Source organism: Podarcis liolepis, assembly GCF_965112155.1.
Source record: "Podarcis liolepis genome assembly, chromosome: Z".
In the NCBI taxonomy this organism is placed as follows: Eukaryota; Metazoa; Chordata; class Lepidosauria; order Squamata; family Lacertidae; genus Podarcis; species Podarcis liolepis.
This window is the reverse complement of record NC_139570.1, coordinates 3,917,598-3,935,332: the sequence shown is the minus strand read 5'-3', so window position 1 is coordinate 3,935,332 and position 17,735 is coordinate 3,917,598. Positions and strand designations below refer to the sequence as shown.

At 44.7% G+C, this 17,735-nt stretch overlaps 1 protein-coding gene and 1 long non-coding RNA gene across 2 annotated transcripts in view; one reads left to right on the top strand and one right to left on the bottom strand.

The window, feature by feature from the left end:
* The first annotated feature begins 201 nt into the window (after positions 1-201).
* IL2RG (interleukin 2 receptor subunit gamma) lies at positions 202-16,958 on the top strand. Its single transcript, XM_083486569.1, has 8 exons — positions 202-375; positions 3,209-3,299; positions 5,207-5,373; positions 7,943-8,085; positions 9,133-9,295; positions 12,837-12,936; positions 13,977-14,061; positions 14,811-16,958. Exons 1-8 carry the CDS (start codon positions 282-284, stop codon positions 14,994-14,996), a joined length of 1,029 nt encoding a protein of 342 aa, XP_083342695.1. The 5' UTR covers positions 202-281; the 3' UTR covers positions 14,997-16,958.
* LOC310698905 overlaps positions 15,783-17,735 on the bottom strand; it is a 19,886-nt gene continuing 17,933 nt past the window's right edge. The window contains exons 3-4 of the long non-coding RNA XR_014521807.1: positions 16,995-17,127; positions 15,783-16,328 (exon numbers count right to left, since the gene is read on the bottom strand). This is a non-coding gene — a long non-coding RNA (uncharacterized lncRNA). The remainder of the gene's footprint in view (positions 16,329-16,994; positions 17,128-17,735) is intronic.

The following is a 17,735-nucleotide window of genomic DNA, read 5'->3' as shown; positions in this document are numbered from 1 at the left end:
CTTCTTGTAAGACCTGGTTTCCAGACCCTTTAGCCATCTTGGTCATGATTCACAAGGGGCCCTGAGGCTGAAATTAATCTAATCTAGCCCAGGCTCTACCAGTTCAGCTTCTCAGAAGCCTTTAAGAAACTTTCTGCAAAGTTCTGGGAGTTTCCACAGGAAGGCATCATAAGTATAAATTGAGAATCGCACAGCCCACATTTGCAGATCAGCTTTGAAATAACCACATCCTGTTGTGCTGAGCACTTGTCTCTGGCAAAGCGGAGGCTGCTAGGAGGGTGATGGAGGCCTCGAGGGAACAAAGGATGTTCCTTGTGCTGGTCCTCCTGTTCTTGGGCCGAACCGAGCAAGCCACAGAGAGTTCTCCACAGCAAGGTAACCCACTCCCTATGGGCTGGGAGCTCGCTAGCCCTGCTGTCAGGGATTCTTCAGCTGTGATTTCTGCATTGCAGGGGGTGGGATGAAATGACCCGTTGGGTGCCTTGCGACTCTGAGATTCTATGATTCTAAGAGGATGAATGCAGCAACCTGTAACCCACATTCTATCTGTTCTTCAAAACTTTCTGCAATGTTGGGGAACGTCCCCTGAGCGGCAAAAAGCTACATTCAGGTCTTGTCAGTTCTTATGGGTGTGAATCCATAACCTTCTTTCTTTTGTGTCCATAAACAGCTGTTGCACTTATAATGGCAAAACCACAGGGAAATATTTCCTAAAGATTGCCAGTAGGTGGGGCTGGAATGTCAGGCAGGAACAGGGAATGATTTCCACTTAACATTCACTTTCTTTTTGGCCTCGCTGAGTTGGACATAAAATCAACAGGGTGTCGTTGTTGTCAGTGCTTCTTTTGTAATAATTATAATAATAATAATAGTTTAGGGGTACTCTCATTTTGACTCAAAAAAAAATCACCATTTTATAGTTCAAATCGGGAAAAATGAATGCAGTCAATGGACAAAAGTACAAAGATTCATAAAAATTTTTAGGGATATGAGTACCCCTGCGTACCCCCAGAAAAAAAGCACTGGTTGTTGTTTTGATACAAATGTACACATCTGGGTTAGGGCTGCCTACATATACATTTCCTCGCCCAAGCAGACATCAGAAACAGCACAACAGCCTGCCTGATATAAATAAGCAGCAAGCTCCTGCCAGTAGTTGCTGCCATGCCTGAGATCATTTCCTTGCAAGTGAGGAATGAATATTATGTGGCACTTTTTGCAACATACATAAAAGGTTAATATACAAAAATACAATAAATAATGGATGTCCATTGGAACAGTAATTAGCACTAGTATTGTTGAGAGCGGCCTTCAGCTAAGTTTTACTCAGAATGGCCCCACTGAGATTAATGGACCTAACTTAGCCATGTTCATTAATTTCAGTGGGTTCACTCTCAGTGAAACTTAGTTGAAAGTCACCTATTACAGTATTTGTTTCATTTATGAATCATTTATGAATCACTGACTGTGTTGCATCTTGAAGCTATTTAACAAATTTTAACAACTTAATAAAAAATATGTGTAAAACAATTGCATGTTTAGAAACGGTAAAAACGATTGCCTGTACCATAAAAACAATTTAAAATCCAATGCAGATACCAACTTCTAATTCATTCATCCACAGTCACCAGTTAAGAAGTAAATATCTCCTTCCCTCTCCCAACCAAAAATGTCCTGGTGTACTTTCCGACAGGACTAACTGATGAAATACAACCAACTCAGATTGGGTAGCAAAAGTAAAGTGTTCACAAGAACTGTTGGGGTGATGGTGCTGAATATTAGCCATTCCTGAGCACTGGGCAATTTAACCATTTACTTGAAGGGTCACCCAGCCCCAGATGGGCCTCTTGACTGGTTTGATTTGCGGAACTGGCACTATCGAAAGTGTCACATAAAGTTTGTTCTGCACTTGCAATAAATTGATTTTTTGGTGTAGCAGCAGCTGCACTACGGAATCCCTGCCTACTAATACAAGGCACATATCTTTGTTGGATTGTTTTTGATGCCTGCCAAAATCCATTTTTTGCATAGGGAAGGCCTACCTGGACATGCAATCTTATTATGCACATTTGATTTTCATAACTGCTGATTTCATCTGTGCTCTGCTGTTTATCAAAAGTTTTGCTAGTGTGGCTTATTGCCTTTTTTTTAACCTAACATTTTCAGGAAAATCGCTTTAGGGCAGGGGTGAGACTAGGCTTTTTTTCACACACCCCCACGCATTTGTGTGCACACAAACACACAGGCTGGAAGCCTCAATGGTGCCTCTCTGAAGGCTACACCTGAGGCAAAAATCCTGGTTAGCCACACCCCACCCTAGCTTGTGGATTATTCTTATTTATTAATTTTAGTTATATATTTATGTTTATAAATAAATGGGCAAACAAATGATCCAGCCCCATTTCAACTGAACTATGTGGCATGGTCTGTGCCTGATGTTGTATGTGTAGCGGTAACTTTGCTGGAGAGCTGTAGGACAGGTTTTGTTTCAGGAAGGTTTGGTGGGCAGTGAACACAGCATGGCTTCCTTCAGAGCAGGGCTGGGCTGGGGACTTAGGCCTGGGATGGGGGGCGAAATGCAGCTCTCTGGGCCTCATGGATACCCCCCCCCCCCAAGTCTCAGCTTCCATGAGGCCACATTGCTCACTGGCTTTGCTTCTTGAATGTTTTTGCTTGGCTGGAATGTTTCCTCGATCTCTGAAAATGCCTCTTCCTTCCCTAGATGGGGGTAAGAGGGAGGGGTGGTAGTGGTGGGGTGTGTGGGTGTGTGTAGAAACCAGCATATTGCAGTATATAAAAGTGAAATCTGACATTCATTGCTCCACCTACTTTTGCCTGTGGCCTGTGGTTCCGCCCCTGGCAGAACCGTCCAGACTGCGCCCCCCAGCCACAGACAAATTAGCTCTTCTTTCTGCCTCTCCTCCAACCCTTCCACTCATTCAATTCACCTTCTATTTAAAACAATTTCTTATGAGGCAATAATTGATATTTATGGACTTATTTTAGTCGTTTTTGCACACACACACCCATCGCCTGTGCCCCTGGCGGGGGTCCACCTCACCCCCCCAGCTATGGCCCTGCCTGTGGCCCCACCCACCACTGGGGATTTGGCCCCCAGGGTGTTGCCCTGAATGGAATGTGGCCCTCAGGCTCAAACAAACTTCCCCACCCACATCAAGACTCACTCATGGAAGGTCCTCTCTTGCAGACCTGGAGTGCATCGTCTTCGATTATGAATACATGGACTGTGACTGGGGCAGCAAACAGAAGCCTGCAGGAAACTATTCCCTCTACTACTGGTATGTGCCTTCCTTGCACCTTGCTTCTCTGCTCTACAGGAACGGCTTTTGTCCAAGCTTCAGCCAATGCACCACCAACCTCTCCCAGCCTTCCTCTTTCTTGGGGAGCTTCTTCCAACCCTGAGCCAGACTACACTGGGGACCAAATTAACAGAATAGCATAAGAAGACCCCTGCTGGACCAGGTCAGGGGCCCGTCCAGTCCAGCATCCTGTTCTCACAGTGGCCAAGCAAATGCCTGTGGGAAACCAAAAGGCAGGATCTTAGCACAATAGCAACACTCTCTCCTTCTGTGGCTTCCAGAAACTGGTATTCTGAAGCATCACTGCCTCCAACCATTATGCAGTAGAACATAGTCCTCATGACTAGTAGCCATCAATAGCCATCTTCTCAATTAATATGTCCGGTCCTCTTTCAAAGCCATCCAAGTTTTGCTCTTTTCTCTAAACTAAAAAGTCCCAAATGTTGAAACCTTTCCTCAGAGCAAGGATTCCTCAACTGGGAGAGAGAACAATGGCTGCTGGTTCATTAGGGTGAATTGGGCACTGGCCCTCCAGCCTCAGACTACCTATAGCCAGCAACTCTGGGTGGCTTTCAACACCTATAAAAACACAACTAAACATTAAACAACTTCCCTATCTAGGGCTGTCTTCACATGTCTTCTAAAGGTTGTATAGTCGCCTAGCTCTTTGGCTTGGCAGTTGTGTAACTCCATACACTCCAACATTTCTCCAGTGAAAATAGGGACCTCCTAAGGAAAAGTGAGCTATTCCAGGACCAAAGGAGAAACAGGGACGGCTTCTGTAAATCCGGTACTGTCTCTGGAAAATAGGGACACTTGGAGGGTCGGTTATTACACACAACCACCCCAAGGGGTGGCCCTGCCTGTCAGCTGCCTCCTCTTTAGTCTCAGTGTCAGCTTCTATGCAACACAGCAGGAAGGAGGGCAGAGACAGAACCAGAACAGTGGGCTCTGCCAGTTACTGCCTCTAGCTCTAGCTCCTGTTGGCCTCCCAGCCTTCTGCCCTAGCGTAGACAGACACATCCAGGTTAGGCCCTTAGGGTAAATGGAGCTCTGCCCCACCAACACCTGCCCTCAACCCTCTCTTGGCATTTGAGCATCCATTTTGCAACATTTACTTGACATCTGACCAGAGAGCGTTCCACAGAGCAGGCACCACTACCAAGAAGCCCCTCTTCCTGGTTCCCTGTAACCTCACTTCTTCCAGTGAGGGAACCACCAGGAGGCCCTCAGAGGTAACGATGGGGGTGGAGACGCTCCTTCAGGTATACTGGGCTGATGCCATTTAGGGCTTTAACTGTTAGCACCAACACTTTGAATTGTGCTCGGAAATGTACTGGGAGCCAGTGTAGGTCTTTCAAGACCGGTGTTATATGGTCTCTGCGGCCACTCCCAGTCACCAGTCTAGCTGCCACATTCTGAATTAGTTGCAGTTTCTGGGTCACCTTCAAGCAGCCTGTCCACATCCTCAGAGGTAATAGATTAGAATTGATCCCATGCAATTTGACTAGACAGGAGTCAAGCACTCTCCCACCCTGGCCCTGCACCCATGGTGGAGTCTACCTTTTTTTTGAATCTGAGCTACTTTATCTGCAAAAAAACCCCTATCTATGACTTTTAGAAGACATCTGAAGGAAGCCCTGTATCAGGAAATTTTAAATGTCTAATGTTTTACATTTTTTTATGTGCCGTAAGCCACCCAGAGTGGCTGAGGAAACCCAGCCAGATGGGTGTGGTATAAAAAATATTAGTATTAGTATTCAGAAGCATGTTCCACCTGGGCTAGAAGACAAACAAGACAGGGCTGTCCTCAAGGTATTCAGGTTCTGAACTGCAGTTCTCTAATGGTGTTGAAAAGGACTAACCCCAAGCCTCATTTTGTTTAGGTATGAGCCTGGCAAAGAAAAGCAGTGTGAGATTTACCTCCAGAGTGGTGATATTAACACTGGATGCCGCTTCCGTGAGATTAAACTGTTTACATACTTTCACATTTATGTCAACACAAGTGACGGTACGAAGGTTTTCCAAAAAGAAATGCAGTTGCAGAACCAAGGTATAGATTTCCTGCTGAGCCAAACCAACTTGTGGGTGTATTTATAAGTGGGAGCCCTATAGCCCAGGGGTAGGCAACCTAAGGCCCATGGGCCAGATGCCGCCCAATCGCCTTCTCAATCCGGCCCATGGACAGTCTGGGAATCAGCGTGTTTTTACATGAGTAGAATGTGACCTTTTATTTAAAATGCATCTCAGGGTTATTTGTGGGGCCTGCCTGGTGTTTTGACATGAGTAGAATGTGTGTTCTTATTTAAAATGCATCTCTGAGTTATTTGTGGGGCATAGGAATTCATTCATTCCCCCCCCCCCCAAAAAAAAATATAGTCTGGCCCACCACATGGTCTGAGGGATGGTTGCTGACCCCTGCTATAGCTGGTGTGTCAGAACGGACTAATTCAATTCAGTGAAGTTTACTGAATTATCTAAAGATCCCTGAACTACTTAAAGGAGTCCCCTTTAATTGCTGGGTGAGTGGAATGTGACTAAATTCATTTGCAGGTAGAACTTTGAACAGTTTCTAAGTCCATCCCCTTACATGTTTTGTTTTTTAAAAAACTATTTAAGCTCTTTGGGATTCTTTTACTTGAAGAAATGTAATTGTTGGGCAAATAAATTTAAGCATTTCGCTGTAGGTGTTTGTTTTTATGTTAGTCTTGTGAGGTTCAGGTCCACACTTGTAACAGTCTTCTTAAGTGTATTTCATACTTCAGCACAGAACATTGTAATATTTTCTCTCTCTCTCTCTCTATCTCTCTCTCGCCGGGAGTTATTTGGATGACCTCAAACTGTGAACTGGTTATTTTTGTAAAGAAACAAACATGAACAGGAATTAGTTCCTCTTTGGACACGATACACTTGAATTGATTATTATTTTTCAATGAACTTTCCATGCTCTGCCTGCAACACAGGAGAAAAGAGGCCCAAATTCTTCATCCTGTTCTGCTGGGACTCAGGACCCTTATCTGCATGATCTCATCTGCATTTTCAGAGCTCAGCCCTGATGAAGAGTCCTCATCCTCCACCCACACTTTCCTTTCTGACCCTTGTTCTAGAGATGTATTATGTTGTTTACTCCCACTTCAGATCAGACCTAAGTCACAAAGGGGGGGGGGGCTGGAGACTAAATGTGAGCAGGCTGTCCCTTCTCATTGCCAGAGATTCTGGTTTGTTCCAAAATAAATGCCCAAACGCCATGCCTAAATGGGCCCAATAAAGTGCAATTAAATTGCTGTTAAGGCTTTAAGGCAATTGTGCCTTTAATTAAAAGCTTCCTTTTTGCAGGTTCTTCCTTTTTATCAATTCCTGTTCAGTGCAGTTGAGGACTTAATCTTGACGTGCCCCTTAATTGCCTTTAATTTGTAAGCTGGTGTCTCCTGCATAAAGGTAAAGGGACCCCTGACCATTAGGTCTAGTTGTGGATGACTCTAGTTGTGGTGCTCATCTCACTTTACTGGCCGAGAGAGCTGGCGTACAGCTTCCGTGTCATGTGGCCAGCATGACTAAGCCGCTTCTGGTGAACCAGAGCAGCGCACGGAAATGCCATTTACCTTCCCGCCAGAGCGGTAGCTATTTATCTACTTGCACTTTGACGTGCTTTCGAACTGCTAGGTTTGCAGGAGCAGGGACCAAGCAATGAGAGCTCACCCCGCCACAGGGATTCGAACCACCGACCTTCTGATCAGCAAGCCCTAAGCTCTGTGGTTTAGACCACAGTGCCACCCGCGTCCCACCCATGTCTCCTGCATCGAGGAGGGCAATTTCACATCCAAAGACAATGTCAACAATTTTGTACCTTTCATATATAAAATAATTTCAAATCCAATTCAGAAATAGACTGGGATCCTTTACCACATAAAATGTTCTTTGAGCTGAGAATCCAAAGAAAGGATAAGTAATAGGATCTTCTGATCTTCCAGATCATGCTGTTTCTCATGAGCATGTGGAACTGCTCTGTGACTAGGCTGCAGATTTAGATCAGAGGTTCCCAAACTTATTTGACCTACCACTGACTTTTCGGGGGGGGGGTGTGGAAATCCTACCTTCTTTAAGTGAAGAAACAGAAAGATGTAGTGACAAAATTGCGTTCTTTTATGCATCTATATTTCTACCTACATCCTAAGATATAGTAAAGAAAGATGTTGTTATAAATAAGACACCTTGAAGCTTGGAATTCTAAAATCATTTATTAAAACCAACCATAGTAACATTCACATTGCACACTGAAAATTAAGATAACAAAGATAATATTGAAAGGCATTGTCCCCACCCCACAATGGTGCGCAACCTAGCAGTGAGGGTCATTACACAACAGATGAATCATGTACGAATGGTTTTTCAAAATGTTTTCTTCTTTACGCTTTCATAGCCCCCTTATTTTTATTCAGTTCCCCCTAATTGCACCCAAGGCTACTGCCTCGCCCCTGGATTGTTCCAGTGGCCCCCGGGGGGTGGCATCACCCACTGATTTAGATCCTGATATGAGCCAAGGGAGGTAGAGTGGCTGTTGCATATACACTGTTGCATATTCTCCCTCTCGCATATACACAGATTTCCTTTCTCTCTCCTAGTGAAACCCAGTCCACCCATTAACTTCCGCTATGAGGAGAAGAGCAACAACCAGCTGGTACTGTCTTGGGATTCAGCCAGCCCCAAAAACCACTGCTTGGAGTATTGTATCACGTATAAAAGCAGCAAGGACAAAAAATGGCAGGTACTGGTGTTATCTCAGTTGGGAGGGCTAAGTGCAGATTTGCCTTGACCTTCTGATGTGGAAGCCACAGGCCCCCCCCCCCCGATTATAAAATATTGTTATACGGGGGTTGGGGTGTGGTGTGTGGCAAGGATCCCTTCAACTCCTGGGTGCTAGATCCTCCCTATAATTCCTGGTTTTAGTAAAAGTTGGAATTGATTAATTGAAGGTTTGATTAAGCTGTGCCAAACTCTGCTGGATTTGGCTTAGGCATAGTTAGCTGAGTGTGGTTCATTGGAGGAAGGAAACCAGTAATGGCAGAGTCATTAGCCCCTCAAGAAAGCCATTAGGAGGGTGGAGACTATGCCAAGCAAGGAAGGGTGGGGCCCCTCTTTCAGCTGTGTGTAGTGGGCAGAGAAAAGGGTCAGACATGAATCAGAGGCTGCAGCAATGGAAGGAACATCCCGCTTGGGATGTGAATGCTCTGCACATCTAGGCTCAGGCTGTATATACGAGTAAATAAACCATATACCATAAAGACGTCACAGTCTCCACTGTGTGTCTTTGTCTAAAAGGAAACACAGCCTCTGGCAAGTGCCCCTGGTGCCCCTGGGATCTCACACCACTTGGAGACTGGGGTGGTGTGTGTAACAATACAATTCCTCATTTGGTAAGCGTTTCCCAGTTGTGCTCCTTGCCCAAACTAAATCTTCTCTTTTCTTCAGAGCCCAACTCTCTTCTAACGTTCAGCTTCACCAGACAGCCCCAAGTTCTAATATTATATGAGAGGAGGGAGAAAAGATGTGTCCTCTGCGCTGCATAATCATATAAACTTGTATCGTGTCTTCTCTTGCCAACTATTTTTCTGAACTAAAAAGCCACAAATGTTGAAACCTTTCCTCACAGAGAGTTGCTCCATCCCCTTGATCATTTTACTCAGTTGCGGGGGAAGAGCTGCTGGGTTTCGCATGAGGCTGATTGGGGGAGGCACCAAGGGCGGCGGCGGGGGGGGTGTACTGCTGCTTTCTGTGCCAGGTGCACATTTACCTCTCTGGCATTCCCTTTCAGGAGGTGACGGCCAATGGTATGAACTACAGCATAGCCAGTGTGGATCCCAAAAAGCTCTACACGTTCTATGTCAAGTCTAAAGTAAAGTCTGTTTGTGCAACCACAAACTTTTGGAGCGACCCAGTCGGTCCTTTATCCTGGAAGGGAAACACCACTAGCGAAGGTACAGATGATCTTTCTATTATTGTTGGGCAGTGGTATGATGCTGGTATGATGCTGTGGTATGATGCTGGAATCCACAGAGGATGAATCAGGTCTAGCAGACCATGGAGAGGGAGTTATGACTGAACAAGAGTTGGGAGCAGAATGAAGCCTTTTAAACCTCTGTATTCTGACTTCCTCCTTGAGGCTTCACCTCCTTGGAGAGAACGGAGAATCCTTGAAGGGCCCAGCCCTCTAGCCAGGGCTGGATTAACCATTGATCAAAATAAGCACTGCTTAGGGCATCAAGGGGGGGGGGGGCACCAGAGAAATTTTCCATTGCCGGATTTACCATGGACCATATGGTGCAGCTGGAAAAAACAAAAGACTCCCACAATAATGAAAAAAACCACGCACACAAAATAATAAAAATAATACTGAAACAATAATAATAGAGGTTAATGATATAGATTGATCATGGGAATGCAACAAAATTAGAGTCTGCTAACTATGGTAGTAAACTGCCACTCGGTCCACTAAAACTCACATGATCATTCAGAATAGCAGTAACAATGAATTGCACATTTATTCAAAAACCCACTTAAAACTATTTGCTGCAATTAATTCAGCAGAACAGATGAACTTGATCCAGTGATAACGGCTTTTCAAAGTCTGCCAGTCATTTAACAAGAAATCATAGATGCCACACTGAGTTACTGCTTCATTGCTCAGTCCATTCATAATGCGATGGATGGGCTTGATGAGGGGGTGCCAGTTTCCCAATGCCTGGTTCAAAGCCATAGTAGAATCATAGAATGGTAGAGTTGGAAGGGATAACTCAGCTGGTAGAGCATGAGACTCTTAATCTCAGGGTTGTGGGTTAGAGCCCCATGTTGGGGAAAAGATTCCTGCATTTCAGGGAGCTGGGCTAAAATGACGCTCATGGTCTCTTGAGACTCTGCAATTCTATGATTCTATGCAGGAAAGTCACTTAGCAGGAATCTTAAACCACCACCTTCCCTGCTACCCCCTGAGTGAGTTGTGCTGGTTGCTGATTTGCTATAGGGTAAGGTTCAAGGCCATTTTCCTGATTCAAAAAGCCCTTAGCAAGTTGGTCCCAAAGGACCTTAAAGGCTCACTGATTTCTTACACTCTACTTCAATCACTGAGATCTTCCTGGTGGTTCCAGAAGCCCTGCGCTCTTGTTGGCCTTAGCCAGAGACCAAGCCTTTGGTATGGCAGGCCATGCTCTGTGGAACTCCCTGCCAATAGAGGTTCGGCAGAAACAATCCCTGCCTTGTTTAAGATATCCCCTGAAAACTATATTGTTTAGATAAGTTTTGTTTAGATAATAAGAATTTCTCTTTTTAACCCACCAGCATTTATTGATGTGTTTAGTGATGCTTTAAGTGACATCTTTCTGAATTTATTATAACTTTGTATGTTGTCTATCGCCTTGCTCTATATTTATGGAAGTGCAGATTATAAATCATTTAGTTACCTGGAAACTGAGGTTTCTACAACTAAAATGGATTAAAGTGCCTAGCACAACAAATCCATGTTTTTTTCCTTTTGGAAAAAAATATACCGTATTTTTCCGTGTATAAGACATGGGGTTTTTTAAACCCAAAATTAGGTTTAAAATTGTGGCTCGTCTTATACACGGGTAGTGCTGAGGGGTGTTTTCTTAATTTGGAGTCCCCAAAAATAGGGGGCGTTTTATACATGGGGGGCGTCTTCTTGCAGATTGGAAGGTGATTGGGGAATGCATCATAAAGTGAGAAAATTGTTAATGGGAAAATGTCTAAGAGATATAAAGAGAGTGCAAGCAAGTCAGGGTGAAAGCAAGATGAGTGATTTTTGCCATATGACTTCCCTGCGAATAAATAGGAATAAATGCTTACTAAAGCCCAGATGTAATCTAACCTCCAAGGAAGCTTTGTGAAAGTGAATCATGACAAATGCTGATTAAACATCTTGTCTGGAGAAGCCCCTAATGTTGCAGGAAACTGTAGCAGCTGAACTTGCAGGTAACTATATATATATATATATATATATATATATATATATGCCCTAAACAGGATTGTTCCATAAAAAGAAATATTTATAATTGTTCAACCCTTCCACTCATCTTATAATATGCAGTTTGAAAAATAATGGGTGGGAGAATTAAAGAGATCTGATATTTTTTGCTTCTCCAGGGGGGCGATGAGCTGAGAAAGGTGTAGGGAGGGGGAGGCCTTTTTTCGAGGGGTGTTGCACAAATATAAAAACAACCGCTGTTTCAATTCTAATTCAAAACAGTGGATTCTGAAGGGCTTTTCAAAAGTAAGCAGTACTGCCCTCTACTGGGCACTGTGGGGCCTGCAACTTCTAAGATCCATGTTTGAGATTAAAAGTGCTTCCAAATGCTCTTGTTTATACAGCTTTTGAGTTTGGTTTGGTTTTGCAAGGAGGTAATAATAATAATAATAATAATAATAATAATAATAATAATAATAATAATAATACTTTTATTATTTGTACCCCACCCATCTGACTAGGGACTCAGCTATACAGCTGCAAATATAATGTTTTAAGTGCATTATACAAATGTGACACTAGATGGCAATGGTGAGCTTAATGACAAATTCAATGCACTTTTTAAAACTTTTTTTTTTAAAAAAAACAATTTTCACAGCTTTTATATATGTGTGTGTGTCTAGATTCTACCTGGGTTGCCCCAGGCACTCTGGAGGGCTTCCAGCATGTATTAAAACATAATAAAACATTTTAAAAACTTCCCTAAATAATAATATAAGTCAAGTTATAAGTCAAGCCACTGCCATCTCAAAAAACGTCCAGTCTTTAGGGGAAGGCGAAAACGGTTTTGTTGAGCAAGAGCCCCAAATCAAATTTAATAATTGTGCAACCTGAACTTTGCAGTAGGTGATGGAGTCCCACCTTGAAAGAGTCTGCAAGTGCTCCCAACAAATGACAGATCCCTAGGATGCCTCCTTGTTGGCTGAGTCCCACCTGCAAGCTGCAGCAGTGGGACATGGCCTCCCTTTCTGGAGCAACTGCAGAGAGACACCTCTGTTTCCCTAGCGGCACTTGGCTTTAAGCCAGAACCTAGGCAGGAAAGCTGTGGGACCAGAGTTTCCAGAGGCCTGTATTGCTGCCTCCTGTGTTTGACTGGCTACCCAGCCCCTCCAGGAACAACACAGCCTCCAACATTCCTTGGATGAGAATAAGGACATTCTATTCTACATCAGCATCACTGATTGAGCATCTTCTCCTGGTCAGGTACAAAAGTTATTTAAGGATACATACAAAACTGTGGAATTTAGGGGAGCCTGAGGGAAGAAGAAAACCCCCAGTCAGTAAATACAACTAGCTAGCAGCGATACTGATGTAGAACAGAAGCTACTTCCCTCTTTTCATCTGAGGAATGTTGGATGGTATGGAACAATGTCCCTCGTCTAGGCAGCTCCAGTGACCTAGGGAAGGTAGGGAGAGGCAATGTGAGGCTATTCCTCTTTCTCTAGGGCATGCTTTCTAACGCCCAGGCTTGTCTCACTCAGATGACCCTCCTGTCTCAATCTGGATACAGAGATTCATCGTCCCTGTAGGTTCTATCCTCCTCCTGCTTCTCCTTCTCTTGATCCTAATGCGCATGGAGAGGTAAGTTGAGCAATCATACTAGACCCATGGCTGACTTTGCTTTGTGGGACATGGGGGGACAGCCTAGCTGGCAACTGGGAACAGCTCACCAGTAAAGACGGTTGGTTTCCCCATGCTTGCTCTCTCATCTCTTTTCTATCCAAAATGGCTCAGAAGGTGAATGATGTTCTGTGACAAGCAAATGTTGGCAACTGAGGGTCATGGATGGCTATCATCCAAATCCCCACGTTTCAGAGGCCATTAGCTGCTAGTGCCTCTGCTGGGAGCTCCGGGATTGCTTGAACAACTGAGCAGCCTTTCCCAAACCTGATGCCCTCCATATATTTTGGACTACAACTCCCATCATCCCTAGCTAATGCCAGGATGATGGGAGCTGAAGTCTGAAGTATCTAGAAGGCCCCAGTTTGTGGAAGGCCCCAGTGGGGGAACTGACCATGTCATCTGTCATCAAGGACAATCAGCAGCAGCAACAGCAGCTGAACAACAGATGGAGGGGGGGTGTACAGTACTTCAGATTTCTTGGCACGGCTTCAAAAGCATTTTAAGAGCAAACAAAAATGAGCCTTACAAAACAATGTGCCACAAAAAACAAATTTCATTTTGAGTGCTTTTGCTGCAGACCGAAGGCTAGTTTAAAAAGAAGAACTGGTCCTTGCAGAGCACTGACTTCACTGCTAGCAGCAGAGAAAAGGGGCTTGTCAGTTTGCTCTGTTGCCGCTCAGCCAGAATGATTTTCAGTACACGATGAGGTCACTTTTTCCATACACATCTCATCACAGACTGAAAACCAATCCAGCTCTATGACGGAACACAGTTCACTGAGTGGCCAGGCCTGACTTTTATGAATGAGCCCCACAAATAAGGCTGATGTTCTTGGAAAGATCAACAGTGCCACCTTGCTGGGGATGGTCGTTGGTTTGGCTCTCCAGGCAACATTCCCTTAGAGGGAGAACTCTTTGCAATTCTGGGCACTCTACCTAGTATCTCTCAAAACAATAAAGAGAAGACCCCCACCTCTAATCACTTTAACTTCCCCACAGAGTTTGGCTGGTACTGATGCCCAGGATTCCCAACCCCAGGAATAAATTTGAAGATCTTTTTACTGCGCACCAAGGCAATTTCTCGGTAAGAAACTGGGCTATGTAGACTCTCTATCCTCTCAAGATAATCTCCCAGGTCAGAAGCCCTGCCCCACATGACTATAACATTGCTAGGAAAGGGGTAAGGGGCATGCCTCTGCCCCAGATATTTTTTTCAGTGCTCCAAGTGTTTCTGAGTGGGTGAATGATTTTGGGAGCAATTTTATTGTGGGTGATCTTGGCTAGGATATTAATTTGGGGAAAACATTAATTTAAGGGCACATTACCTATTTATGATGGTAATCAGGGGTAATTTAAAGGTAAATTGGATTTATTTGGACAGGTTCTGTTGGGAAATCAATTGGGGGAGGGGTTAAAAGAATTAAAATGCACTGTCCCAGGGAGGAGTGAAACTTAAGAAGAACATGCCTGTGATCATTTAGATGGGAAATTTGGTAGCTTGCGTTCTGAAACATTTGAAGTCAGAATTTGCATCTCTGCATAGAGAGATGGCAAAATGCCTGCAGAGGACTGACTCGGCCAAGCCTCAGATAACTGGAGGCTCTAAGGCTTGCAGAATCTCAGAGTCTACTTTTGCAAGCATACTGTCTGTGCACAACTATATCTCTACATTGTGGGTGGCATAGAAAGGCAGAAGAAGATCAGTGCTTTTGTCTTTTCTGGGCCATCACTTGAGCAAGTGAAGAAACTGCCCAGCCCAGAAGGAAAGCCACGGAGGCAGGCATAGCAGAGTGGGTTACCTCATTCCATTCTCAACATTTTCTTTCCCTGCAGGAATGGGCAGGGGTCTCCAAGGATGCAGTGGAGAGCTTCAAGCCCAACTATCGCGAAAGCATTTGCTGTGTCAGCGAGCTGTTCCCTGGTGGGGGCTATTTACCCATCTGCAACAATGCCATGGGCAAGGCTGGAGGAGTGGCTGGCATTCCTGCAGACCCTACCCTCAAGGTCAACATCGAGTAGGGCCTGTGGAACAGCCACTTGTGGGTCTGTCATGCTTCCTGGCTAGGAGCTTCTGAGGCTATTGCCTGTCTTTTTAGAGAACCTTTCCCCAAAAGCATTGACCCCTTAGAAATCCTTGATGCCTCAGCATCTATAGATACAGCCCTGCCAAGTGTTCTTTTACGTCTGCAGGCTTAGGAACAGGGTTTAAGGTCCTTCTTTCTCCAGCACTTGCCCTTTTCCACCCCTTATCTTTCCTCTGCTTGGCCTCCAAGCTGCTTTTGTTTTCAGTTTAGCTTATTTGGTGCTAACGGCACATTTCCACAGTATGTCCAAAACGCACTCATCACACATTTGAAGCACATAACTTTCCCACAAAAAATACTGGGAACTGTGGTTTCTGCTGCACAGAGCTATATAAACTATAGCTTCCATGATTCTTAAGGGGGAAGTAGTGTGCTTTTAATGTATGTTGTGGATCAACCCCTCTAGCCCTCAGGTACATTGTAGGGTTATCAAGTCTTCCACAGTATACATAATATTCACAATATGCATGCACACAAATTGTGCCTTATGAAGTAAGAATATAACAAAACAGGTGAATGCTCAGAAGCAGTTGGAAAATGCATAGTTTTAACTCTGAATTCATCTTCCCTTTAATCGCTTTGGCCTGGTTTTGATGGCTATGGAGAAGAACTTGGCCACATTTTCTGTACATACCACCATACCACACATTTAAAGCACATGCTTTCCCTCAAAGAATCCTGGGAACTAGTTTCTTAAGGGAGCTGGGAATTCCAGCTTGGGGGGGGGGGTTAATTATAGTTCCCAGAATTTCTTTTGCAGAAAGCCATGTGCTTTGGATGTGCTTTCAGTTTATAGTGTCTGTGCAGCCTTAGGTTTGGAGTTGGCCGTTAAAAAAAGAAAGAGAGAATTCTCCCGAGGCTGTGTATGAACACTGTACCTTTGAAGCACATTCGAAGCTCATTCTTTCCCTCAAAGAATTCTGGGCATTGTAGTTTGTTTAGGGTTACTGGGAGTTGTATCTCTGTGAGGGGTAAACTACAGTGCCAAGAATTCTTTGAGGGAAAGAATATGCTTTGAATGTCCTTTCAAGATATAATGTGTAGAGGAATTATTGAGAAGATAAATTGGGATCTTATAGTCCTATAAAATATGGAGGATAGAATAACATGCGGATAAGACACTGACATAGCCGCTTTGGTGAGGGAAAACTCTCAGGCATCATCTGTTTCTATTCCAACCCATGAAATTTCTGTTGTCCTTCTTCCTGCTGTGCACTGCTGCTTCTGCTTCCTCTGATGACCATATGCAGACACATCACTATTATGCCTAATAAAAAGGATTGATTTGCCTCATTATTTCTCTCTGGCGCATCCTTACAGTCCTGCTACTCATATAACTATGCAGCCCAGGGTGGCATTAAGGCTGTGTTCACATGTTCACTATCCATCCAGTGCACTCCCACCACTGGTCTGGGAAGCAATTGTAGGCTGCCATCTGTCTTGAGAGACAACGGAGTGTGCCTCCAAGTGTGAAGCCAAACGACTGCTTTAGTGACACGAAAGAGACCTCCCCGGAGCGCAAGCCGGGCTGCCCATCACTTGGGCTTGGAGGAGGGTGGGGGAACTTGAATGTGGCCTGAAGAGAAGTTCACTGTTATGTACTAAGCTTGGATCCTAGAACAATAGGCAGGTAGGATCCTAGACTGGAACAACTGATTGGCTTGCAGGAGAAGACCAATCAGGCTCCAAGAGGAAGTTAATCAGCCTATTAGGCTGGTAGGATTGTAGAATGCAACAACTGATTGGCCTGCAGGAGAAGACCAATCAGGCTCCAGGAGGGAAGCAGAATCAGCCAGTCAGACGGGACTCATTGTGTAAATAATGTATATAAAAGCCTGAGGTTTGGGGGACAATTCAATCACTGTTTTACAAGCTGCAATAAAGAGCATGAAATCACTGCAGGACTCCAAGTATATTTCATCCACCCTCTCACCTGCAGGCCATATCTGGTCATGATGATTCTCCAAGTGATGATTCTTTGCTGGCATCACCCACATTCTCCAGGTCCACGGCCCCACCCCGCTTGCAAGCAGAGAGCAAGTTCAGCTCATGACACTCCTGGATATCTGAAAAACAGGCCAAGAGAGATGTGGATGCAAAAGTTTGAAACAGTTGCTGCAGCAGCCACAGGGAATTCTTAACATGGCCTGGGCAGGGTGACCGAGCAGGGAGGGTCAGCATAGCAAGCAAAGTGAGCAACAGCAAGCTCAGTGACATTCGCCCACAAGGCCTTGAGTGGAGTTCAGCAGCAATGTGTTGCTAACTTCTCTTTTCCACTCTGCTCAGAGCCAGAGGAAGACAGCATCATTCCTGCCCTACAGGAAGGAGTGGCCAACAGCAGAGGTCAACATTTGCTCTTTAAAGTTGTTGCTGACATCTGTCTGTCTCGAGAGACAATGGGGTGCACCTCCAGGGGTGAAATCAAATTGAAGTGTCCTCCCTGGCCCACAAGTTTGGGCAGTGTCCCAGGCCATCCAGACAACAAGATCCACCTGCCAGCTTCACTGATGTGGTCCAAAGCAAAACAGAGCAATACGTTTGGGACCCGCTTGGCTGCAGGAGTTGCTAGAAGGAGGCGTACAAGGCCCCATCCAACCATCTTAGGGACTCCACTCTGGATTTGTGTAGGGTTTACTCCTGAGCCTTTTCTTCTCCTGAAGGTATCCCACAAGCC